The sequence below is a fragment of the Acinonyx jubatus genome, chromosome B4 (genome assembly GCF_027475565.1).
Source record: "Acinonyx jubatus isolate Ajub_Pintada_27869175 chromosome B4, VMU_Ajub_asm_v1.0, whole genome shotgun sequence".
NCBI classification, from domain to species: Eukaryota; Metazoa; Chordata; class Mammalia; order Carnivora; family Felidae; genus Acinonyx; species Acinonyx jubatus.
The window spans coordinates 78638316-78662580 of NC_069387.1; the positions used below are offsets into that span (position 1 = coordinate 78638316).

Consider the following 24265-nt stretch of genomic DNA (forward strand, 5'->3'; position numbering starts at 1 on the left):
AGACCGAAAAGGAAAGAACCGGAGAGGGGGAGGAGCAGGGACTGGGGAGGGGGCCTGGAAAGCTGGGGTCAGTGCTGCAGGCTGTAGATCTCCCCTTCCCCCCTCAACTTTCCTCCCCCCCCCAACATGCATGCTACACTCTCTGGGACACCTCTCTCTAGCCCTTCTCCACCCTAGAGGAGACAGGTCGACAGAGATGCAGGAGAAAACCATCCTCCACCCCCACCCCTGGCGTTTGGTCCCCTCCTGGGGACAGGAGTGGGAAAGAAGGGCAGGCGTCTCATGTCTGGGAATCCTTGTCCTTCTGCTGCCTCAGAACCTGCGTCTGAGCCTCAGCTCCTGCCTATCTCCCATAGCACAAACTGGGATCCTTCTTTTCTGACCCTGAAATTGCACCCCTCCTTCAAACTCCCTCTGCCATACCTAGGGTGCATTGTGTCCCTGGGGACATCACCTGCCTTTCTCCCTACCCCCAGCCAACCTCCCTGCCCCCTCTCTTGCACCCACCCTGAGAATTCCATGCCAGCTTAAAGCCCACCTTTACTAAACCACCATGGGGCAGTCTGATGGAAAGCAGAGGGCTGGGCAACAGACCCCAAATTCAAGGAGGAAGGTAGCAACCAACTTATTGGGGGGAGGAATCCAAGTTGTCTGATCTTCCCTACAATCACACTGCCCCCTCCGGAATCCCTGCGTCCGACCCCAAAGAAACTGCTCTCTCCCATCCCTCCGTTGCTTTTTTCCCGTTCCAAAAACAGCCTACAATTTTATTTAATGAAAGACACATTTATGAACAATCAAATGATCCTCATAAAAATTTTATTGAAGGACGTAAAAACAAGCTACTTGCCCACGACCGAGGTCGCTCTCTCTCTCGCCTTGCCCGCACTCACCCTGGCTCTCTGCAGACAGAGCCCTGGAGTGACTTCTTTTGGGGGGGCAGGGTGTCGCAGAGATGGAGTTGGGGGCAAAGGAGGGTGAGCAGGAAGACGGGATGGGGACGCCCCACTTAACTTGTGCTGATCTCTCCTCCACTTCTTCAAGCTGGCAAAGAAAGATAAATAGATAGAGACAATAAATTTAAAATAAAGGAGCTTGCATATCTGTGCCAAAGCAAAGAGAGGACTTCTGAGGATAAAGGTGTATGAGGTCCCGAGGTCCTACCCCTCCCACAGGCGGACCACCTTCCCCAAACTGCCCTACCCCAGATTTGGGGGGCTGAGTTGGCCAGTGGCAGAAGGACGCTCCCCTTTCCCTCCTTCCCTCCCTCCACCCCAGCCTCCCCAGTCCCCTCCCACCCTCCCTCCCTCGCTGCTGCTGCTCCTGAAAGAAATACATACATACACACTATTTAAAAACGCATTTTTAAAAGCCACGTTCCGAACTGACAATCGCTGATCTCGGCTCGCGCAGAGACTGCGGGAGCGTCGGGGCGACAGAGACGGATTACGTCAAGAAATAGTTCCTCCACCTACCTCAGCCGGCCTCTCCGCCCCTGCGGGGCTCCCGCGCCCAGCTCGGCCCTGGGGGTCCGGGAGCCCGGGCTTCGGGGACTGGCATTTTCACCCCATTAAGAAATCCTCCAGGGTGGGGGGCGGGTGCGGGAGGCCATCTGCTTATGGGTGGACATGGGCAAGAGAGTGCTCTGATGAGATACCAGTTGTCCTGAGGGGGTGGCCGACGCTTTGGGTCCAGAGTTCCGGACCCCCAGGAAAACGCAGGTCGCGGGGATCAGCAGAGAGAAGGGGGTGGGAGAAGGAAAAAAAAAAAAAAAAAGCAAGGAAAAAAAAAAGCCCCTGCGCATTGATCCGCGCCGTATTTTTGGGTAAATACGATCACGTGGGGGCCGGGGAACCAATGAGCTGCGGGGAAAAGGCTGGAAAAATAATTACCTGCCTTGATTGTTCTGTGAGCAGATAAAAAGTACATATACAGTTCATACAATAATCTTATGTATGTAAAACCCTGTTACGATGTCGGCGACGGGGCCCATCAGTAACTATTACGTGGACTCGCTCATCTCTCACGACAATGAAGACCTCCTAGCGTCCAGGTTTCCGGCCACGGGGGCTCACCCCGCCGCCGCCAGACCCAGCGGTTTGGTGCCGGACTGTAGCGATTTTCCGTCCTGTAGCTTCGCGCCCAAGCCGGCAGTGTTCAGCACGTCGTGGGCGCCCGTGCCCTCGCAGTCGTCCGTGGTATACCACCCGTACGGCCCCCAGCCCCACCTCGGCGCCGACACGCGCTACATGCGGACTTGGCTCGAGCCGCTGTCCGGCGCCGTCTCCTTCCCCAGCTTCCCGGCCGGGGGCCGTCACTACGCCCTCAAGCCGGACGCCTACCCCGGACGCCGCGCCGACTGCGGCCCGGGCGACGGCCGCAGCTACCCGGACTACATGTACGGCTCGCCCGGGGAGCTGCGCGACCGCGCCCCGCAGACACTGCCCTCGCCCGAGGCGGACGCACTCGCCGGCAGCAAGCACAAAGAGGAGAAGGCCGACCTGGACCCCAGTAAGTTGGGAGCAATTTTCCTTTACAACCAGCGCGAGAGGGGAGGGGAGGCCGGGCGGGGGGGAGCCGGATTACAGCCCCTCGGAGCAGCGCATGGAGCGCGGGAGAGGGGCGAGGGCGAGGGGGCGAGGACTCAATAAAAGCGAATTACCTTGGGGAGCTTTCAGGGGCAGGAAGGTCTGAGAAGGGAGCCCAGGGAGCCAGGTTGGGAGAGGGCTGAGGGGGGCTCCTCTCCCTGGAGCTGGCTTTGATGAGAGACCCCCCCCCACACACACACAGACACACACCCCCAGCCCAGGCTTTTTGGCTCAGTTGCTACTTTCGAAGAAATGCAGACAGGGCCAGGGGATGGGGTAGGGTTGAGGTTCATTTTATGGTTTGAGGTGGGACTGGAGTGGGGGGGGGGGGAGATGAGGAGGACACTGGGGACAGAGAAGAAATACCCCAGGGAGAAAAATCACCCCTACCTCCCAGCCAGCATGGGGAGTCTCACCCCAGGAGGAATTCCTTAAAGAGAAGGTGCATGGACTTCTTATATACCCAGGAGCACTAGGTGAGGGGTCTGGGGGATTTCACAGCCTGGGAACTTGGAGAAATCAGGACTTACAGAGTTGGGGAAGAGAAGTGGGGTCCCAGTCTCCTTAAACTTGAGAGCCCTCTTCTGAGGGTCTGCGGGAAAGAGGGTTGAAAACCGGGCTCAGGGATGAGGAATGGGGGGGGGAGCATCTCCCCAGATTAGAAAATTATACACACACACACTCACACACACACACTCCCCATCAAGGAGACTGGAGCCTTCTGAGTATTGCAGAGAAGGGCAGGGGTAGGTGTGTGGGGGCGGGGGGGGGCAGGTGGGAGCTGCTGGGCCAGAAAAAGGAGAAAGAAGGAGAAACAGCAGGGGAGGGGGTGCAGCCCCTGGGTGTGAGGAAGTGTCTGGGGGAGTCCCAGGAGGGGGCTGCAGGAAATCCTTTCCTCCAGCCCCATAAGGGGCCAGGGCCTAATTATACCCCTCTGAAGGCTTCCCTCCTTGCCCTCAGCTACTCCCATAAACCTGAAATTGGAGGCTTGGCTCCTGCAGAGCCTGTCCTGGGGCTGGCAGGAGGGGGGCACTGGAAGCTAAACAGGGAAGCTAAGATATAGGGGAGCCTGTCCCAAGGCCAGCAGCTCTCTGGGGAGAGGAGAAAGGCTCTCCCCATTCCAGCATCACTCTGAGAATTCGCCTCAGCAGGGTTGAACTCCGAGAGCAGAGACGGGCGCTGAAGAGGGTGGTGAGGGGTTTAGGGACTCTCAGGGTCAGGAAACAGAACTGCTGAAATTTCAGGACTTGGTCGTGGGCTGGGAGGGTGGGAGGGGGCAGAGGAGGAGGGAAGTGGGGAGGAGAGAGACCTCGCTATAAAAATAAAAAACAAGAGAGAGAAGCGTTTATGGGCCTATGAAACAGTTGGGAATTTGGACTTTTTATGAGCATATTCTCGAATTACTACTCTTGAAGCTGAGGACCAGACTATAGGGGCTTTGATAGCTTTGATTTCCTATAGTTTTAGGTGCTAGAAACCGAAGAGGGGGAAGATGGGGAGAGGGCAGAACGCAAAAGGAGTCAGGGAGAAAATTCCAAAAACCAAACGTGTCCAAATTCAGGTTCAATCATTGCGTTTGGGGAGCCTGGCTAAGCCTAGGGGTAGGGTGGCAGGGGTCCTGGGCTAGAAAGGGGCTCCGCTGACCCCTGCCTGTGTTTGGCCCTCCAGGCAACCCCGTGGCCAACTGGATCCACGCCCGCTCCACGAGGAAGAAGCGCTGCCCCTACACCAAGTACCAGACGCTGGAACTGGAGAAGGAGTTTCTCTTCAATATGTATTTAACCAGGGACCGTCGGTACGAGGTGGCCCGGGTTCTCAACCTCACCGAGCGGCAGGTCAAAATCTGGTTTCAGAACCGGAGGATGAAGATGAAAAAGATGAATAAAGAGAAAACCGACAAGGAGCAATCCTAAACCCTGCCCCCGCCTGCTGCCTCGGCACAGCCAAGGGAAAAACAAAAAACCCCACAAAAATACCCCAACCCAGGCGGGAGAGAGCACGAAAAGAAAAGGAAAGAGCAAGATAGAGAAAAGCCCATCAGCTCAAAAAGAGACAAAAAAAAGGAAGGGGAAAAGGAAAACTCTTGCGATTTGGGAGGGTTCAGTGTTGAGAAATTGGTGTTTTAGAGTTAGTTCTACCCAGCGAGGAGGAGGAGGCGGGGAGAGAAACCGCGTTCTCTTCTCCCAGCGCAACTGAAATAAATGACACACACAAATGTGATTTTTTCCCCTCCTTTCTTCAGAGAAGCCAGTACTTGAATCGCTATATTTCTATTTTTTTTTTTTTTTTCTGTATCATATGTGGTCCGGGCCATCCCTTCCCAGGCCTGGGGTGCTCTGCGTGCAGATTTTGTACAAAAAAAAAAAAAAAAGACACACACACATACACAATAACAATTCCCAGCCCAGGAGCTGAGGGGCGAGGGCCCGGACCGTGCCGCAGGCTGGGTCCGGCGGCGCAGGCCGGCGCCTCGGGTGTGTACATAGCAGTGTTTCTTCTGATCCCCAGCGTCCGTCCTGTAACGTGCTTCTGTTTGTTATGGTAGAACAGCTCTGTGTTAATATATCGAAGTCACTTAAAAAACCAGAAACCCAACCGCATCCAGTTCTCGTTATTTCTCCTCCCTGTGGCTCCCAGGCTGCTGTCGTGGAGGAGGCAAGTGCTCAGATCCTTTGGGGGAAGCCGGAGCCAGGGAAGGGGCTCCCTCTACCTCGGAAGGGCAAGTGCCTGCCATTGCTCTCCAGGCAGGGTGGGGTGGGCGTGAAGACTCCAGGGGTGGGGTGGGGGCTGCTGAGGCCCGGGCCCAGCTCGTGCCTGCCCCGGCTGGCTGCCTTGTGAGTTTCCTGGTAGCTCGTCGTCGGAGTCCAGGGGTGGGGGGTGGGGGCATGGCATGAATGGTTTTCCCTGGCTGTAATTAATTGTAATAATTTATGAGTACACGAGATCGGAGGGAAGAGATAGGTGAAGATGAAAGTTGGGTGCTGGGTGAGGGCCCGGGCTGGATTCTTGCCTGTCTGCATTGGTGCTTCGAGGGATGGCTGGGAGGGAGGGAGGGTGTGCGGTGAGCAGTGAGGAAGAAGGCTGAGCAGGCCTCAGGGAGCAGAAGAGGCACTGGGGAATACGTTGCGAGTGAAAAAAGGGAAAGAGAGAGAGAGAGAGAAACAGAAGAGGGAAGGAGAGAGGGAGGGAGGGAGGAAGTAGGGAGGAAAAAAAAGGAAGAAAGGAAGGGAGGGAGGAAGGAGAAAGATGGCAAAACCAATACAATCAGATTTAGATCCACTTTCAACTTGTCAGTGCATTCTCAGCTTCTCTCTCTCTCCCTCTCCTAGTTCTCTTTTCTTCTCAATGTCTCTCTGGTGTTTAGTTTGAATGTTGGTTTGGGGGTAATGGGCTTATGCTGAGTGGCTGCAGCATTTCTGGGAGATGACGTGGCCAAGGCCCAAGGAAGTTGGTCAGGGATTAGCCAGGAGTGGGGTGTTCCCTGGTGGTGGTGGGACGGCAGGCGCAAGGGTAGGCGGCCATACGTGTGCAACAGCCCGAAGGGGCTGGTCAGTTGCACTGCACCCCAGAGCGCCTTCCCCAGAACCGGCAGTTTTCATGTGCTAATCAGAAGCAGACACAAGCTGCTGGGTATGCTTCGGCCCGGCGCCCCCTTTCTCGGAAATCCCCCAATCTGGAAACTATTAAACTCAGACTGCTTGAAATATAGCCCTTTAATATCTCAGGCTGCCCATTCTGGTGAGGGTGCAGGGTGTTGTTCTGAATACTTGGGGAATACCACCGTAAAAGAAAATAATTGGGGATCCCAGTCCTTCCGTCGCTTCCTCCATAGCATCGCCTAACAGGATTGGTGAGGCACTTGTAGGGACCAGCCCCTTCCCCATCATTTGAATCTCCTACCCCCTCCTTCCGTCCAGCACGCCAGTTTGGGGGGCTGGAGGAAGGTGGGAAGGCACAAACATTTTGTTTGGGTGATATTTTGAGGGGAGCCATCAAAAGTCGCAAACGCTGGTTTTCCCAGTGGCTGAAGCACCCTCTCCTTTTTCCCACTTAAGAGACCTCCTCCCCAATTCCAGAAGCAGTTTTTCTCTTGGTCCTTTTGAATGGTGCTTTGCCCGTAGTTTTGTCTCTTTTCGCAAATCCTCACTCTCCCCTTTGGCCACTGCGCTGTTCTGAGACCCTGGCGTCAGTTTCGCACGGGGCGGAGGCCAGGGCATCCGTGTCCCTGGGTCCTGACTACGGGGACTGGGGCTTTTCTCCCAGCCCAAGCTCCGCGGCGTTTCCGGGCTTCCACCCCGCCCCTGCTCCAAGGCCCTGTCGCCTCCCCTCCTCCGTCAGCGCGGCCTGCTTCCTGCAGCCCGCCCGAGCCGGCCTTACTCCGGGCAGGAAGGAGGGCCGCCGGGCTCCGAGGGCCCTGGCGAGACCGTGGGATCCAGAGCAGGCCCACCCGGCCCAGCCCACTGTTCAGTTCCAGCTCAGCCTCCAGCCTGCAGGTCAGGATTCGATTCAATTTTTATTTATTACAATTCGTGAATTTAAACCACAACACAACGCAAACCCACATCTAGGGAAGGAAACGAAAGCTGGGGGAAAGAGGGGCTGGCAAACGCCCTCCTGCCCTAATCTTCCCCTCCCACCTCTCCTCTGCTCCTTTGTCAGAATCACAAAACCCTAAAGGTTGTTCCACTTGGGAAGGCAGCGGATAGGTACATTTCCGCAGCCCCGAAATGCCACTTTTATGGCGCTGTTTGTCTCCCTGCGCTGGATTCTGAATGGGGCCGAACAAAACAGCAGCGCGGAGCTGGCTAGACGTCTGGGCTTAATTGTTTTATGGTTTAAATAAGGTGGACACTCTTTCCTTTGAAATCGGATTATAGGAATGTTTTGTCTATGGCCCACGGAGAACGGGACCTCACTGGCTGGGAGGGAGAGGTGGAGAAAGAGCGCGCGTGAGAGACAGAGAGAGGGATGGGCTACAAACCCGGGGGCAAACAGTCGGGAGAAGTCACAGTCCCACCCCAAAGTCCTGCAGGCGGCGGCGGAATAGGCAGTGCGGAACCAACGGCAGGGTAAGAGGAGCGAGGAGTTTAGGGTGTGCGCCGCGGGCAGGAGGTCGCGGGAGCCTCGGAGCGTGCATCTGCGTGAGCGGAGGTGTTCTGAGCCCAGAAATGCGCCTGAATAGGGGGGAGATCGCGGCAGTTCCTTTGCACAGTGTCTCTTAATGTGGGAAGGGAGGGTGACAAAAAGAGAAAATTGTGTGAAACCTTTGACAAGGTTTATTTGGAGAACTTGGAAAACAAAAGGACAGAGGTCCCGATGAAACTCCCTTCTGGGGACCCCCCCCCCATATCTCTCTCTCCTCTCTCTCTCTGTCTCTCTCTCTTTCTTTCTCGCACCCATTTGGAAACTCCTTCCTCTCACTTCCCACCTTTGGGCCAAGGCTGGGACCTGCCTGCTCTGTTGGCTTTTTCCTGGCCCGACTGCATTGGAGAAAGTGGACGCGAGGTGGCGCTGTTGCTCAATGTTAGAGGCGGCGGCAGTGCCCCTGGCCGGCCTGGCCGCACTGACATTTGAGGCCCGGCCCCGAGGAGCAACCGGGAGAAGGCCCCGCGCCCCGGCCCAGCCCGGCCCCAATGGCTCTGAGCAAATCAATCCTCTCACCTGCGAGGTGTAAATAAATCGCGAGTGGCGGCGGGAGATGGGCCCTAGCTCTGGCAGCCGGCTCGAGAGGCTCAGGAGGGCGGGCGTCGAAAATAATCGCTTTGCGAAGGAGATAAGCACCAAGCAGGCAGCGCGTAATTAACACAAAAAGGCAGAATGACCCGGACAAACGAACATAAATCCGTGGTACCTAGGAGGGCGGAGCAGGCCTCGGGGCGAGGGGCAGAGACGCCCCAGCGAGGATGGCTGCTTGCGGTTCCTTTATATCCGAGCTCCGGGAGCGAAATCAAGCAGATACGTGTAAAAGAAAAAAAAGAAAAAAGAAAAAAAAAAAAAGACAATCAAATGAAAAAAGAAAAGGCGAGGGGACCCCCCCCCAAAAGGGGAAATCGAGTCCAGCCAGGGGGTTCAGGACTGGTGGGCTCTCAGAGCAGACGGTGGTGGCGGCACACTCGGGACAGTTGCATTCCAAGACACAAAGGCCTGGAAGAATAGCTCTGTGGCAGGGTTTTCGCTGGACCATAAAATGTCGAGATATCCCCCCACCCTCTAAAAGATAAGGCGCAGGCCCCAGAGCGGATCTGGCCTGCGGAGCCTCCTCTTTCCAGGCGGAGAAGGGAAAATATTTATGACAGTCCCCAATGTCCCAGATGCTGGGAACCCAGAGCCCATCTCCTTCAGCTTGGTACTCTGAGGAGAGTAGGCTCAGAGACCGCAGGGCTGGGACCAAGGCTGCAGCTGGCTCTGGTAGTGAAGGAGACCTCTGTCATGCCCCACACTGTCCTGGACCCTAGGGAGGCTTGCAGCCCTGGCACAGCCCTCCTCTGACCCTCCCCTCCTGCTGCTCCAGGGCCAGAGTTCCCGGATGTTGCAGAGTTTGGGCAGTCCCTAATTCAGGTGGAGGTGGGTTCCTCCAAATTCAAGGGATCCTGGAAGTGTCCTTTGCTGGGGCACCAGGGAATCTCCTTTGGGAATTGGGCTGAGAGTGGCCATCTTCCCAGCAATTATTTAGATAATAGAGGGACTGGGGGAGGGGTCATTCTACACCGTCCTTTCCTGCACTGCCATTCCTTATCCATCCCCAGAGCTGGGCTCCAGATGGGGAAGGCAGAGACCTGGATTCCTAACAGCCTCCTTCCTCATCCAACCTGGAAACCCAGGATGTGGAAAGAAAATAGGTGGCAAATTTTTTCATGATGCAAAAAGCTAAAGATGCCTGTGTGTCTGTCAGGTCTTATTTTCCTGTGTGCCTGAGTGCACAGGATCTGCGAGGTGACAGGGGCGCTTCTAGGCATGCATGATAGTTTAAGGAGCATGCACTCGATGTGTCTCAGGGTGGAAGGTGGCACATACAGGATGTGTGTATCCTGAGTGTGCCCCAGTATTGCCCTGTGTGTGACATCCCCTCACAGCCTTGGAAGGGGAAGACCGGAAAAATCGTTCTTGTTCCTCTTCCTCATTCGTATGCACACAGCACACGTATCCACAGCTCTCCCTCTTCTCCCCTTTCTCCCTTTTCTCTGTCTGTGTTAAGCCCCACATAACTGTACACACTTATGGCCAGAAAAGGGTCCTGATGGACTAGGGTTCTTTTATCCGTTAGAATTACCTTGAATTTCCCTAGTCTTGGAGATAGGGGAGGAACCCCCTAGAGAAACTGTGGGTAAATATTTAAAGAGTGTCTGTTGACAGTTCCCATCTACATTCCGGCCTGGGCAGCCGGCTTGGGGAAGTAGGGGGTGCAGTGAAGCCAGGGGGCCCCTCCGGGCTGAGCTGGCATTTCCTATAGGGTTAGAGTATGTGGAGACAAGTAAGAGGCCTGCTCCAGTCCCTTCCAACCCAGATACAAATAGTCTCCTGAGAAGAAACATCCTGGATCGGCCCCGCCAGAGGGCCAGGGACCCTCCAGCGGCCCTCTCCTCTGTCCCCATAAACTGCTTTGCTCTCAGAGCCCCCAGCCAAGCCTCAGGCAGGAGCTGGTGTCTGAAGGGGCAGTGCCGCCCTGACTGGGTATATGGAGAGCGCCCCACCTCCGGCCCCTCTCCTCTACCCACAGCGGACAGGCCAGGGAATGTTAGGGATGGTGGAAGACAGGGCGGCCTCCCACCCTGAGGAGGGGCAGGAGACATGCAGGGTTCGGATGCCTGAAGTATTGGGGGATACGAGGTACTCATGTGCTAGCTCCTTCTGAGTGCCAGGCTTAAGGACCCCCTGGGGAGCCCATCGTTTGGGTTAGGGGACCTGCTCTCTCTTGGCGGCATCGACCCCCTGGGGCGGGGTGGGGGGAGAGTCTCATACCTGTTGAGGTAACCTGAGTTGACCTGCTGGCTCAGGTATCTCTGAGAGGAAGGAAACGGGAAGGGGGGAGAGGCACCTTCAAATCCGAACGCGCACCTTGGAGAAGCTGGCCCCAGCCATTAGCTGGGGCTGGCTCACCACCCCCCCCCCCAACACACACACACAGACACCACACCCCCCTCCCTCCCCCTTCCTCTCCTCCCCTTCCTCCAGGTCCCCCCAGCCCTGAACCCCTCAACCCCCCGCCACCATCCCTCCTTCTCTCTCTCTCTCTCTCTCTCTCTCTCTCTCTCTCTCTCTCTCTCGCCTGTCTTCATGTCGTGGATTGATGAACGCGAATCGCGTGTAAGCGCCGCCACCGCCGGGAGTCTGAGGAATTCGCCTGGGCTGTTAAAGGAAAGAGCTAAGTGCGAGAGCGCGAGCTCTACCTACCGACAGTGAAGAGAGCCGCCGCCGCCGCCGCCGCCGCCGCCGCCCGCCCGCCGCCCGCCGCCCGCCGCCGCCGCCGCCGCCCGCGCCCAGCCCCGGGAGCCGCGCGCGCCGAGCCGGCCGGGCCCGGCACCCAGGCGCCCCCCACCTGCCCAGCCCAGCCCCGGGGAGCCGGCCGGCCCGGGGTTCGCTCCCGGGGGGAGGGGACTTTCGGGGGTACCGGGCGGGGGGGAGTCGCGAGCCAGAGGGGAGGGGGCGGCGGGTTTTCATGTGCCCAGCATGAGCTCCTACTTCGTCAACCCCCTGTTCTCCAAATACAAAGGCGGCGAGTCCCTGGAACCGGCCTATTACGACTGCCGGTTCCCTCAGAGCGTGGGCAGGAGCCATGCGCTGGTGTACGGGCCCGGCGGCTCGGCGCCCGGCTTCCAGCACGCCTCGCACCACGTCCAAGACTTCTTCCACCACGGCACCTCGGGCATCTCCAACTCGGGCTACCAGCAGAACCCGTGCTCGCTGAGCTGCCACGGAGACGCCTCCAAATTCTATGGCTACGAGGCGCTCCCCAGACAGTCCCTTTATGGGGCTCAGCAAGAGGCGAGCGTGGTGCAATATCCCGACTGTAAATCCTCCGCCAACACTAACAGTAGCGAAGGACAAGGCCACTTAAATCAAAACTCGTCTCCCAGCCTCATGTTTCCATGGATGAGACCCCACGGTGAGAAGCCTTTTCTCTTTCCCCCTTGGTCTCCCGCGCTCCGGGGTCTTTCCCCCCTCCCTCGCCTCCTTTTTGTCTGCCCTCGCCTTCCCTCCTGGCTTTGGGGTCTCTCCGGCCCCACCCCCGGGGGCCTGAGTGGGTTTCTCGAGGTTGGGAGGTTCGGCTGGGGGTGGGGCGCGGGGCTCGCCTGGGGTATTGGGGGGACGGGGGGCGAAGGTGGTGTCCGGGTGCAAAGGGTTAAAAATCGTTTTCTCCACCACTGTCTGTCTGTCTGCCCGTCTCCCCCTCTGTCTCCCTCCCTTGCCATCTCTACAGTCAAAGTTGGGGAGGTGGCTGGGCAGGGGCCCCGAGGACCCTGAGGTTATCAGCCTTTGGAGCAAACCAGTCTTTCCATAAGGCAGAGAGCCTCAGTCCAGAACAGTGGCCAGGCTTTCTTGGGGGCAAAGGGAGACTCCTGTTTCCTTCCCCTAGAGGGATCAGAGGGTGACAAGACCCCAAGGACAGGTGCCCTGGCTCTCTGGGGGTACCCACTGCCTCCTCACAGAGAACTAGCCTTAGGGCCACCACCCCAACTTTGCTTTACTTCCCTCAGTTGGAGAGAAGAGAGGGAGCCAGAGAGGAGAGAAAAAGAGTGCACGGAAGGAGAGGGGCCATGCAGATTAGAGGGCTCTGGGCTCCAGAGGACCCAAGCCCAGCTGCCCCCAATCAAAGGTTTGTGGGCTTTCCCTGAGACCTTCAGAGTGGCTCAGGCCATGAGCCCCTCCAAGGGTGGCCCCTCATGGCCCAATTTCGAAGTAAAAGGGGAAGCGAGAAAGCGACAAGTTCCAGCGGGGATGGCCCATGATTTATTTGCTGGTCTCCAGTTAGCAATCAGGCCAAGCAGTGATACATTCCAGGAGATCAATTATTTTTCTTCCTGGCAAGGCATTAGGCAGAGAGATTCAAGGAGGGGGCAGTGAGCAGAGTCCCTCTTCCTCACCCCCAGACCTTTTTCCTTTCTTTTGGAAACAAGACTGTCCCCAGCTCTGCTCACCAAATGCCACTCTGCACTTGTAAACAAAGCTGCAACGGCCAGTTTCCTGAGCCTGCAGGCCTGGGGGGGACTCTGCAGTGTTCCCTTGGCCCCTGCCATCCCCCAGTTTCCTGACAGACCCCAGTCCCTGCCCCCACCCCCACCCCACCTCCCAAGGTGAAACCAAACAAAACAAGCCCCTAAACTTTCCTGCCCTTGCCTGCTCCCTGCTCTCTCGCCTGGTCTTCAGGAGGGAGGGAACTGGGGAGATCAGAGGGGGGACTTCAGGGGAGGAAGAGTGGCAGGGGAAAGCCGAGCCCCCACCCAAACATAACCAGACTGGGATTCTATTCTGTCCAGCTCCGGGGCGGCGCAGCGGAAGGCAAACTTACAGCCGGTATCAGACCTTGGAACTAGAAAAGGAGTTTCTCTTTAATCCTTATTTGACACGAAAGCGCCGGATTGAAGTCTCTCACGCCCTGGGACTGACTGAGAGACAAGTGAAGATCTGGTTCCAGAACCGAAGGATGAAGTGGAAAAAGGAAAACAACAAGGATAAACTGCCCGGAGCCCGAGATGAAGAGAAGGTGGAGGAAGAAGGAAACGAGGAAGAGGAGAAAGAAGAGGAGGAAAAGGAAGAAAACAAGGACTAAGCAAAAAAGAGAGACCCCCCCCCCCCTTAGCAACTCCCTTGAAGTTTCGTTTTATGGTAGCGGATAAATTGAGAAGTTTACGACTGTCATTTGCTTTTATAGAGAATAGAATGACACTCACAACTCTAACTACCTGTCAGATACTTGCAGCTCTGGTTTTATTACCTTTGGACTTCCCCCGATCTTTATTTGTTTGGGGGCTGGAGCGGGGTGGGGGGGGGAGACGGAGACACAGCGAAAAGTTCGGACTCTGTCTCAGTCGTTGCCCCAACACACACACTTGTCCCTACCCCCACCCTTCGGAGTCCTGCCTGGATTTTGAGGTCTGAGACCTGGCCTCTTTGCCCCTCTGTCACCCCTTCCTGCCACTCTCCCACCTCCCTGCTTCTCTGGTATTTATTTTAGAGGGGAGCCCTCTCAAAATGCAGAAGAAGACTTGTGGCTTTGTTTTTATGCTAGGGTTAGTGTATTAGATTTACTTTTAATTTTTTCCAAAAGAAAGGAAAGAAAAGGGAAGGAAGGAAGGGAAGGGCAATGTTTAAAGAAACGTTTAAAAATGATAGCAAGGAATGTCCCTTCCTCCTCCCTGGGGCTCCTCCACTTAGAAAGACCCCCCCCCCTTGACTTTCTCTAGAAACCTGATGGAAACCTGAAGGAGATGCGGGTCTCTCCCCTCCCCCCTCCCCTCGGGGTAGATAGGAGCCTGCAGTCGCCGTTAAAATCCTACCTAGCCATCCCATGGTCACTCGGGCCCATGCCTTCCTCCCCTTTGCTGTCTGATTTCTGTTGTTGGGCCCAGCTTCCTCTGAGCTGTACTAGTCTTAGCGCTCAGAAATCACCATAATCATGAAAATAATAAGAATGATAATAATAATAATAATAATAATAATAATACTGATAATAAATCTTTAACATACTACCTAAAGGGAACCTGCAATAATCTTGAAGAAAGAAAAAAGACATTTTTGAAAATCCTAATATGCAAGAAAAAAAGAGAAAAAATTTAAAATTAAAAAAAAAGAAAGAAACCTCCAACGTATTTTATCACTACCTATAGAGAGAAATCCTGCTTTGAGAGTATTCGTAATGCGGTTTTGTTGTCGTTTGTTGCTGCTTAATTTCACTAAGAAAACCCCAACAACTGAGACTGCCTAGCCCACCGGTCCCGTGCGCTTTTATTGTGCTTCTAACCCCAGTAGAGTAGAGCTAAATTGCACTGAATGTATAGTTAACTCTGTCTTGAATTCTCTGTTTATGCAATGTGCTCGAAAGAAAAAAAACGTTAAAATATATCTATAATAATAATTTTTGGTCATTTGTCTTTATGTCCAGCTATGAATGTAGATTTTGTGTCCCGGCAGCAGCCCTGTTCCTGGTCCAAGTACTTTGTATTGTATACGTGAGTCATAATAAAAAAAAAAAAAGGAGAAAAACATATTTGAAGCTGGAATGACTTGCTTTTTTCCCAATGCCCCCTCCTCCCCTCCCCCCCCCCCAATTCTCTACTCCTCCTTCCCTCCTTATCCTCCTCTCCCAACACTGTGGAAAAGGTGTCCGCCACTGGTCTGACTGGGCTGGGGGAGCTCACGTGGAGAGGCGCCTAGGAGTGGAGAGGGCAGGCTGGGCAGGGAGGGCAGGTGAAAGGTGGGGGAGGTGTAGAAGAGAAGGAAGAAAAGCAGTTTGCTGCAAGTGTGCTTTTGGGAGAAACTTGGCTCCAAACAAAGTGGGGTTCTGGATCCCAGTGGGAAGAAAGCATCTCCCCCACTGAGTCACCTTCCTCTTCCTCAGCCTTGGGCTGGGCCCAGACAAAGAATATGCCCCCCCGGGCCCCTCCCACAGCTAGGCTCTTTTCTTCCAGGGGCTAAGGATGAGGCACTGGGGTCCTTTCTGATCTCCACATGCCCCTCGTGACCGTGACCAACCCTGGGCACCCAGCACTAGGACAGGGAGCAGGGTGGGAAGGATATGAGGCTGAAGGCCGCCTGGAGGACTTGGCTGGAGGAAGGTGGCTAAGGGTGGGGAGGAGGAAGCTGAAGCCTGGGTGGGGGGGGAGGAAAGAAGGGGAAGGTGAGGGAGTTGGTACACCAAGCAGCCTGGGTCCATATTCTGATATTCAGATTCTGCCAGCAGACCCATCACTGTCCCCCAGGTCGCTAGCATCTACTCAAGCCTCTGTTCTGGCTGTTTCATGCTGGCCCCTGGCTTCACCTTGGCAATTGGGCCGCCAGCCCTGCCCTCATAGTGTGGGCCACTGGCCTGGGGGGTGGGTAGGATGGACCTGCTGAGTGGACAGTCCTCCATCCCAGCCACAGCAGGGGAAGGGGGGTCTTCATGGGACCCCTCATTCCCCAAAATAAGGGGTTGAAGGCTAAGGGACTCAGGGGCTAAAGGGGTCTCTCACTCCTTCCTGGAGCGTCCTAGACAGAGAAATCTGTTTATGCCAATAAGATTCTGGTCAAATAATACCAAATTCCAGAGATAACAAGTCTTCTGACTCAGTCAGGAGAAGGGGGAAAGGGAAGGCGATGGGATCTTCTGGTCCTTAAAACCAGATCCCCCCAAAAGACTGAAATATTTTTGACAGCAGATATCTCTCTGTCTCTGTCTCTGTCTCTCCCGGTCAATTATTTCCCCTTAGGCCCAGGCTGACTCTTATTTTTGTGTAATTTCACCCGCATCTGGGTCCCTGGCACCCACGCAAAGTGGTCGTGAATACAGGATTGGGTCAGGCATCCTTGATAGGGGATGCCTGCGGCCGGAGAGAGGCTGCCGACTGCAAGCACAGGCTGCAAGCAGCCGGGAACAGCTTTGCACAGCTCTGGGGGAAATCTTTGGAAACTTGGGGTCCCTGCTGCGAGCCGCTGCACCAGCCAGGTAACCCCGCTTGCTGCGGGAGGCCCAGGCTACCCACCGGGGAGGCCCCAATAAACAGCATTTCGCTCCGACCTCAGGCCTTCCCACGGGCGCCCCTTCCAGACTCCGAGGGCTGGCCGCGGGCTGTTTCATTTTTTAATGTGTCATTATGATTTCTTCTAATAAACATCGCCGGCCCCGTAGCCAAGTTGCTTGAACCCTACACTAAGTGGCTCCGGAGGACCTCGCCGAATTTTCCCCACACCCAATGCCCCCATTCATCCCTGGCCTTCTCAGCAATGCCCGTGGCCCCAAGCCGGGCGTCGGAGGGCGGGGTGCGTCTGGCGCCCGGCATCGCTTGAGACGCAAAGCCTCGGGTGGGCCAGACCAAGAGAGCTCCAGCCGCCTGTTCTTGCAGCACCCGCTCCCCCACCCCTTCTGCCCACCGCCTCTTTTTTTCTCGTTTGGAGAGAAAAGGAGGTAAAACCCGTTTTATGGGGGAACTTAATTGCGAGCGGGATGCGCTCTCTTTAGAAACGCGTCCTCCCAAATGCTCCCGCCGTCCCATTACCGGAATGGGGACCATTCGGCTGCAGCAGATAGGACTTTCTCCCATTCTTTACTTTTTTATTAGCCAATCAAAGTGGCTTCCGAAAGCTATTTGTGATTTGTGAAAAATAGTATCTTTCAAAATGCTGAGTTGAAGCATCTCGCTCATTTCGCCTTGAATTTATTATTCTAATCTCAACCGTAGAGACGGGATAATGCAGCTATTAAGTTGGGGGGTAAATTCGTTTCTCTGGATTTTTTTTTTTTTTAATTCTCGGCATTCTATCTCCCCTCCCATTTCATTGCAGAGGCCAAGGGAGGTGTGGGCCTGCAGGGGACCTGGGTGGGGGGTTGAGGGAGGTAGTGAGTGCTCTAAAGGGCTTTGGGGGGGGGACCCTAGGGTGAAAGAGTTGACTGGCCTTCCCCAGGCTCATCTTCCTCAAATGAGACGCCCCACTGGCTGCCTGACGGCTGCAGAAAGTTACGTGGCCCCAATTAGAGTGAACTCGGGACAGGTTGTGCCACAGACTAGAAGTAAAATTTCCCGTGAGCAGGCCGCAGTGCCGTCCCATTCTTCCAGTGGCCCATTGTGAAAAGCTGGGCCAGAGCTTCCTTGTCGTAATTTTTAACTACCTGTTATAAAATTTATGGGTGGGTTTGTAAAAGAAACTAGGTCTCTGCATCCGGCTGAGGGAACTGCTTCCCTCACTGAGGGAGGAAGTTTGGGGAGGGGATGAGGGACCCCCTATTGGTTGGGGTGGGGCACCCAGCCCTGGAAGTCCCTGTGCCAGCTCCAAGCGGGATCAAGGGGAGAGCTTTGGGCTTTCAAATCTCCAGCTGGTGCAGAGTCTTGGGCTGTTGACTAGGCTGGGTTGTGAATGGTTGGCAAATGATCTCTATGGGGGAATTTATTCTGGGTTCCCCCACATTGGACTCATCGCCAAAATTAGGGGTCTGGAGAAAGTGGGGGGACACCTTGGGTGCTTGGAAATTAGCACAGAAGGTGGAATTTGGAGAAGGATAAGTTTCTTTTTTTTTTCCGGGCCTCCAAGGTGTATCCCAGCTGCTGGGACACCAGAATTTTTCTGAAAAAAGGCAGGTGGGTGTGGGTCACTTGACAAGGCAGAAAAGGCTTCAAACTGCCTTACACTCAAGGGAAAAAAAAAAGCGGGAACCAAGATCTTGGACCTTCATTTTATTTTCAATTCTAAAAAGATTGGGAATAAGCTGCCCTCTGAACCTAGGAATTGAGGAGACTTGACACCAGGGATAGTCTTGGAGAAGGAAAAATGTCATTTTCTCTGAGAAAGGAGCCTGAGGATGACGGGCTCTTTGGGGGTTCTGGAGGCCGCCCCCAACTCTCACCCCTCCTGCTGCCTCCGCAGGGCTGCCCAGTATGGGTCTAAACCCTCTCCGCTCGTCAGAACACGGCCAGGTCAGCCTTGGCTAGGAGGTTTCCAGCGGCGTGTGTCTCCTGTTCCCGTCTAGGGTGGAGTGGGGGGCTGCCTGGGCTCCCCACTGGGAAGGATGTAGCTCTCTTCCTAGAAAAAAAAACGGTCGGAGTAGGAAGCGCATCCCTGCTCAGTCCCTTCACCCCTTCAGCCGTCACTGCTCCACCAATGGCACAAACCTTTGTAAAGCTTCGGTTCCCCCAGATCCGACCTTAATACCCCATTTATTAAGAAAAAGATTTAAAATTCCGTGTGGCAAAGGGAGGCGGCCGACTCAGCGCCAGAATCCTTCCTTTCCTCCTGTCGCGTCCCTCCTTTGCCCTTTCGGCGCTAGCCTGGAGCTGCCTGGCCCGTGGGGAGTGGGCGGTGGGTGGGGGGTGGGGTGGGGGTCGGGGGATGCTCCCTCTCCGAGAGAATTGGGTAAACATGGCGACCGCGGCGCCCATTTGCACACGCTACACAAATGCATCGCATTCCCGGTTGTTTGCAGAAAATTTACAGCTGAGTAATAAAAGTTTACGATCGACTCACAAGTTGGATTGGCCACAAGAAGTCATGTGGATTCCATCCATGAACGTGAACTTTTTATTGTGGTTTGTCCGTTCGGAGCGCTCCGCAGAACAGTCCTCCCTGTAAGAGCCTAACCATTGCCAGGGAAACCTGCGCTGGGCGCTCCTTTCATTACCAGTATTTTTTTTTTATTAATCTGATTAATAATTATTTTCTCCCCCCATTTAATTTTTTTTCTCCCAGGTGGAGTTGCCGGAAGCTGGGGGCACCTGGGGAGGAAAGATGGGGGGGAAGGGCAGGAGTTGAGGGCACCTCTCTCTCCCTTCCCGATCCTCTAGCCCCCCAAGGGGCAGGAGGAATGCGGGAGCAGGAGTTGAGATAGGGAGCTGCAGATGCCTCCGCCCCTCCCCTCCCAACCTTTCCCTCCTGCCCCCTTCTTGCAACTCTCCTTAATTTTATTTGGCTTTTTGATCATTGGGACTATTTTTTATTTTTAAATTTATATAAAGTATATATGTGTGTGTGGAGCTGAGACAGGCTCGGCAGCGGCACAGAATAAGGGAAGACGAGAAAGAGAGAGTGGGAGAGAGAGAGAGGCAGAGAGAGAGAGGGAGAGGGAGAGTGACAGCAGCGCCCGGTAAGTGTTTCCTTATTGGTTCAAATATGTAACTAATGGTCCGTAGCTGGGTGGCGGTTTCAAGATAAGGACAGCAGCGGCTTGTCTTGGTTAGAGAGGAGAGGGGGGCTGGCGAGAGGGTGGGCGTGCGGGCAATTATGGGGAGGAAAAGTGGGGGGGGGCGTTTAAGCTGTAATATGGTAGTGTGGGAAGTCTGTTGTCCTGATGTCACTGTGCGCCGAAGTTGGGGGTTGGGGGGCAAGAGGACTGCGCCTGTGGGGCTCAAGGCCGGGGTCTAGTGCGCTGACCCGCTGCCTTATGCCCACCCTGTCCTTACCTATTATAGATCCGCCGCCTCTTGGCTAATAGGACTGGGATGGAGGGGGCCCGGAAACTCAAACTCCAGGGCAAGAGAGAGAACCTGTAGGCTGTAACCATTGCCCCCTAAGCAAAGTCAGCCCCCCAACCCCCAAACAAACTTTCCGGCGCCCCCTCCTTGCCCGCAGCCCCCTCCCTCCCGGAGAGCGCCGCCGCTAGAGCTCACACATGCGCAGTGCGGGCCCAGGGCCGGGCTGCGGAGCAGGAAGAGAGCGCAGCTAGGCTGACGGCGGGGCCTGTTAATTGGCAATTAGGGGGGAGGCTGTTGGCTGGTGCGCGTCAGCGGAGGGGAGTGCGTCTGCCCACCCCCAGCTCCCGCCCCCACTCGAACGGACAGAAAGATGGGAGGTGCCCTGCACTGCGGGTGGATGGGTGGATGGGTGGATGGGTGGATGGGTGGATGGGTGGGGGTGGGGGGGACGCGGTACTCAAAAGCCATCTTGTGCTTGGAGAAAAGGGGCCAATCTGCCTTCTCTCACCCGGCCCAGCGTCCCCCACCCCCAACCGCGGCCACCGCACCAGGGATACCCACTGGGCTGCTTCACCCGCCTCGCCTGGCTGCCCTGGGCTAGGATCTAACTAGTCTGGGGCGGAGGTGGGAATTGGGGAGGCCCCAGGCTGGGTGGGGACAGGCCTAGGTCTCGCTGGCGCTGGCGGGGCTTCTTGGGTGAGTGGAGGCAGTGAGGACTCCAGGCGCGGCTGGCCCATGGGGTAGGGACGTCAGAATTGGGCGGCCCGGAGGGTCCTGGGCGCTCGGGATCTTCCTAATAATTGGTGCTAATGGCGTGTTGTATGGTCTTAACCCGACACATATGGTTTCATAACACAGTGGCTTAATTTCTTCCAAATGTACGTGGCCCTGAATGTGTTGCAGTTTGATATATGACCCCGCCCTGCTGCCTGGCCTGGGTCCGAGGCGGCCCCTATATATGTGAGCTTCTGTTTATAAAGGGCGATGCACACACAAACGCTTACACACCCAGGCAGACACACCCCAGAGCTGGGGGAGGGGAAGCACTTATTCCTTGGAGAGGTTTGAGAGTCTGGGGGCCAGACTCACCTTCAATCCGAGCTAAGAGCTGCCCCCCACCTCCAGTCCTCTCTCTCGTGGCTCGACTGGGCTTCTCCGCCAAGCCCCAGTGGGGGAGGGGAACGCTCCTCGATTTCCTGTTTAAACCCTGACCCGTCGCCTGGGGGTCGGGGGGGGGGGGGGGTGGGAGGGAGAACCTGTTTTTATCAAATTCTTAAAAAACATAATTCGCCTGCATTCAAATCAAACCCCTTGGGTCCGAGTTGATGGTGAATCTTCTCTCCCCTCCCCCCACAATCCCCTTCCCTTCCTCTGCTGCCCCCCCAAAATTCCCGTTTCATATCCGACATAAAGGCCTCTGAGGTATTCTCCCGGGGGAAGAAATGGCATTTTCTCTCCCCCTTTCACTCCCCCCCCCCCTCAATAGGACTTGTGTGTCGGCAGAGGCGTCTGCCGAGGGGCTAATTTCGCGTTCCTTGTTTACGATCGAGAAAAGCGCTTGGCTCTCCCCAAATGGGCCCAGCCCGCCGCCTGCTCAGGCTGCCGCGCGCTCTCCCGCCGCTCCAGCGCGGCCCTGGGGCTGACGCCCCGGGTACCAGGCCTCGGCCGCGAGACCCCGTGTCTGTGGGACCTGAGAAGGGCAAGGGGAGTGCGGTGGGCCAGTGGAGGGGCCCTGGAGGCCTGAAAATGGGAGCCTTTCTCCTGGCGTAATGTGGGAACCGCCGACCGGTGAGGCCTCTATTTCTCTCTTTCGCCTGTATTTTGTCTGCCCCCGCTGTCTGCCCCCCCCCCCGCCGCCCCGCCGCCGAAGGCCGCACTGACTGTGGGGGGGGGGCGCGAGTCTCCTTTGTTTGCCCCCCCCCCAGGAAAACAGTTTCCGGGGAAGGCCACTCAGGACAGTGGGGATTCACCTGGGATATTAGAGGGGCCCCCTCCCTTCGGAGGGTTGGGCCTGGGTAAGGCTGGGGTATTTATCTCGGCCTACAGGGATCTAAACAGATGTGCTGCTGGCGAAATTTCAGGGTGCTGGGTTCATGGGTGACAGGTTAACGGCTGCATCCGAGGTGTCCTTATATAATATTTTTATCAATTGATTTTCTGTCCCTTCCTGGCTAGGGTCCTGCAGGCCCCCACGTCCTTCACCCCCTAGATCCTCCTCATGAGACAGAGGGATGCAGAGAAAGCATAGCAGCAGTGACTGATCCTGGTTTTCCAGTTTTCTAGTCTGGCCAGGGGATAAATCCAGCCCCAAACGCCAGCCCCTTCCTTCCCTCCTTACTTTCGATTTTCTTTCCCTTCTTTCTCTCCCTCCTGGTGCTCAAACAGAAGCACAAGAGGGGCCACCAGTGGCAACCCCCAGCATCCTTGCAGGCCAGATTCCCTGTAAACGTGGTCCTTAGTGCAGGAAAGCACTGGTGTGATTATCTAATAATAGCCAGGGCGGCTGAGACTAGAATCTGGCTCAAGGACTCTGCACACGCCCAGGACGCCCAGGACGAAGGCTGGGCAGAGGCACTGAATCTGTGGGTCAGGTTCTGGCAACACTCCCCGGAGCCCAGGGCCCCTAGCGTTCCCCTCTTTGGGCACCTCAGGCCTGCCCCTTCTAGGCTTTGTCAGCCCTGCCATGGACTGTATTTCATGCACCAGTTCCTAGCTAAGGAGAAATGGGCAGAGCAAACCCTTTCTCCCCCTGGGTCTGACAGTTGTGATCCCCACGAAGAATGCACCCTTGTTTGGAGAAGGCGGCCTTGTTGGGTTGGCTGTTGTGTTGCAAAAACCAGGCTTGGTAGCTTTATACACTTATTATATACAGGCTCAAATGTACAGACTCTGACTTATGCGTGAATATATACAGACTCATGTTTCCTCGGTGGTTAATTGTATATTACCATGCTTATACTCGCTCAAACACCGTTTTATGTGCATGCAAAATTTTGTTAGATGGGATTGGGCTCAAGGAGGCACTGGGTGCACCAAGAAGGCTCTCTGGGCATGCTCTCCTGGAAATGTGTGCACGCTGGAATCGGAGTATGCGGGTTCCAGTAACCAACGGATGCCACAAAGGCTCTCTCAGACCTTATTGCCTTCACAGTCCAAGCAGCTGGGCCAGGGAAATATTGAATCCCTTCGGCTTTCTCTCCATACTTCCCCCCCAAACTTCCCCAACTCAGAGGCTGTTTACCAGGGGAACACTGTTGTGTTGAAAGTGAGAGTTTTGTGGGAAGCTCTTTTCGTGTTTTCGTGGGTAAAGTGGACGTTTGAGCAGTTCTGAGCACTCGGCTAGGCCCTGGTGCCTGAGCATTGCTGGGACAGCAAAGGAGATCTGAGTGGCTAGTTAATAAGGTGGCCTCTGGGAAGTAGTCTGGGGCAGCTGTTTGAAAAGGCTGGTGGAGAAGGCGAGACAGAATGGGTTAGGGGTGCGGTGAACATCTATCCCCGCTCTTGCCCCTGCTCACCGGACCCCAGATTTGCCTGCGTTGTCTGGGGGGCAGATTAGGGGCTCTCTACGCTTCCCAAATAGGCAGATCTGGTTACGGGTGAGATTTCGTTTTAATTCTCTCAGCTACCGACCGAAGCGGGGCGAAGGCTGACCGGCAGAGCCGGAGAAGAAACTGGGTCTAGCTGCCTGTGGGCCTGGGGCACTGAGTGTGGCCCGGGGCTGGGAATTAACAGCCTCCTTTCTTAGCCTTCCTCCCTTTTGGGGCCCCGAAAAGACAGAGCAGGGGAGAATATAAATGTCCGTGAAAAGCTCATGAAAGAAAGTAAGAACAGGAAAGGGGCTAGTGGGGCTTTCCTCCACTCCCTAGGCAATCAGGTTCCTCCCAAGACTCCTGTCCAGACACGCTGCGGGTGCCGGGTGCCGAGACATGCAGCCTTCTTCCACCTTCTCCTGCCAGCGCTGGGGGCAGCCTTGGGCTTTTGGACCTCGGCCACCCGTGGGTGCTGGAGTGACATGACCCCCAAATTGTGCCCCTTACGCAGCCCCCCCGGCCTCTGCCGCTGTGGCTGCAGCCGCCCCTGTTTATTGTGTCTGTGAGTTGTTTACTTGTTTTGTCTGCTGCCACCCTGCGTCAGAAACCCGCCAAACCAGCAAACTCACCCAGGAGAACAAAGTGCGGCGCTATCCTCTGCTCCCTCCCCTTTCCGGCACCCTGCTCCGGCCATTACCTCCTCCCTCACTCTCTCTCTTTCCCAGGGGACGAAGCAGAAATCGGCCTAAAATAGGGCAGCTGTTTATAGGGTTGGGGGAATTATGGGGACACCATAAACCTCCGGGTGTCCTGGTGGTGGAGAGACTTAGAGCTGCCCTCCCCTCGCCTCCGGCTTTTCTTCTTTCCCCTTGGCAACTGCTTGGTTAAGGGGGCCACAGTCATTGAGGAAGCCGAGCCCCCCTTACCCCACTCCTCCACTCCTTTCTGCAGGAGTTTTCCCTGAGACACAGGTTGTTGGGTTTTAAATCAGGGTAATGTTGGCGGAGGCATAAAACTAGATAAAGTGTTGTCACTCTCCCCTCACCCTCCC

The 24265-nt window shown here is 55.7% G+C and overlaps 4 protein-coding genes and 2 long non-coding RNA genes across 10 annotated transcripts in view; 4 read left to right on the plus strand and 2 right to left on the minus strand.

Moving 5' to 3' along the window:
- Positions 1-24265, plus strand: part of HOXC6 (homeobox C6) — a 40282-nt gene that overhangs the window by 7666 nt on the left and 8351 nt on the right. The window contains exon 1 of one of the 2 annotated variants that reach the window (XM_027036335.2): positions 6724-7081. The exons of the other annotated variant lie outside the window; for it this stretch is intronic. The gene's annotated coding sequence lies outside the window, so the exon portion shown is untranslated. Of the gene's footprint in view, positions 1-6723; positions 7082-24265 lie in introns of those variants that run through there. 2 annotated transcript variants of the gene reach the window in all.
- The window catches only part of HOXC4 (homeobox C4), a 60959-nt gene that overhangs the window by 3347 nt on the left and 33347 nt on the right, over positions 1-24265 (plus strand). For 2 of the 4 annotated variants that reach the window (XM_053226329.1, XM_053226326.1), the window contains exon 1: positions 19217-19356. The exons of the other annotated variants lie outside the window; for them this stretch is intronic. The gene's annotated coding sequence lies outside the window, so the exon portion shown is untranslated. Of the gene's footprint in view, positions 1-19216; positions 19357-24265 lie in introns of those variants that run through there. 4 annotated transcript variants of the gene reach the window in all.
- LOC106983105 (uncharacterized) lies at positions 803-1752 on the minus strand. The gene is made up of 2 exons (XR_003413142.2): positions 1476-1752; positions 803-1044 (listed from the first exon to the last, which is right to left on the minus strand). It is a non-coding gene; the product is annotated as an uncharacterized LOC106983105 (long non-coding RNA).
- Positions 1769-5184, plus strand: HOXC9 (homeobox C9). The gene is made up of 2 exons (XM_027036333.2): positions 1769-2511; positions 4257-5184. The coding sequence occupies exons 1-2, from the start codon at positions 1974-1976 to the stop codon at positions 4499-4501; spliced, it is 783 nt and encodes a 260-aa protein (XP_026892134.1). The 5' UTR covers positions 1769-1973; the 3' UTR covers positions 4502-5184.
- On the plus strand, positions 11182-14793 carry HOXC8 (homeobox C8). Its single transcript, XM_027036336.2, has 2 exons — positions 11182-11691; positions 13064-14793. The coding sequence occupies exons 1-2, from the start codon at positions 11256-11258 to the stop codon at positions 13354-13356; spliced, it is 729 nt and encodes a 242-aa protein (XP_026892137.1). The 5' UTR covers positions 11182-11255; the 3' UTR covers positions 13357-14793.
- Positions 17805-18875, minus strand: LOC113593083 (uncharacterized). The gene is made up of 2 exons (XR_003413140.2): positions 18741-18875; positions 17805-18299 (listed from the first exon to the last, which is right to left on the minus strand). It is a non-coding gene; the product is annotated as an uncharacterized LOC113593083 (long non-coding RNA).

Excerpts from the sequence above, each read along its gene's own strand:
- HOXC8 (XM_027036336.2), top strand. The coding sequence starts at position 11,256 with ATGAGCTCCTACTTCGTCAACCCCCTGTTCTCCAAATACAAAGGCGGC. Across the intron at positions 11,692-13,063 it reads TCCATGGATGAGACCCCACG|CTCCGGGGCGGCGCAGCGGA; the intron begins GTGAGAAGCCTT and ends TATTCTGTCCAG.
- HOXC9 (XM_027036333.2), top strand. The coding sequence starts at position 1,974 with ATGTCGGCGACGGGGCCCATCAGTAACTATTACGTGGACTCGCTCATC. Across the intron at positions 2,512-4,256 it reads GAAGGCCGACCTGGACCCCA|GCAACCCCGTGGCCAACTGG; the intron begins GTAAGTTGGGAG and ends TTGGCCCTCCAG.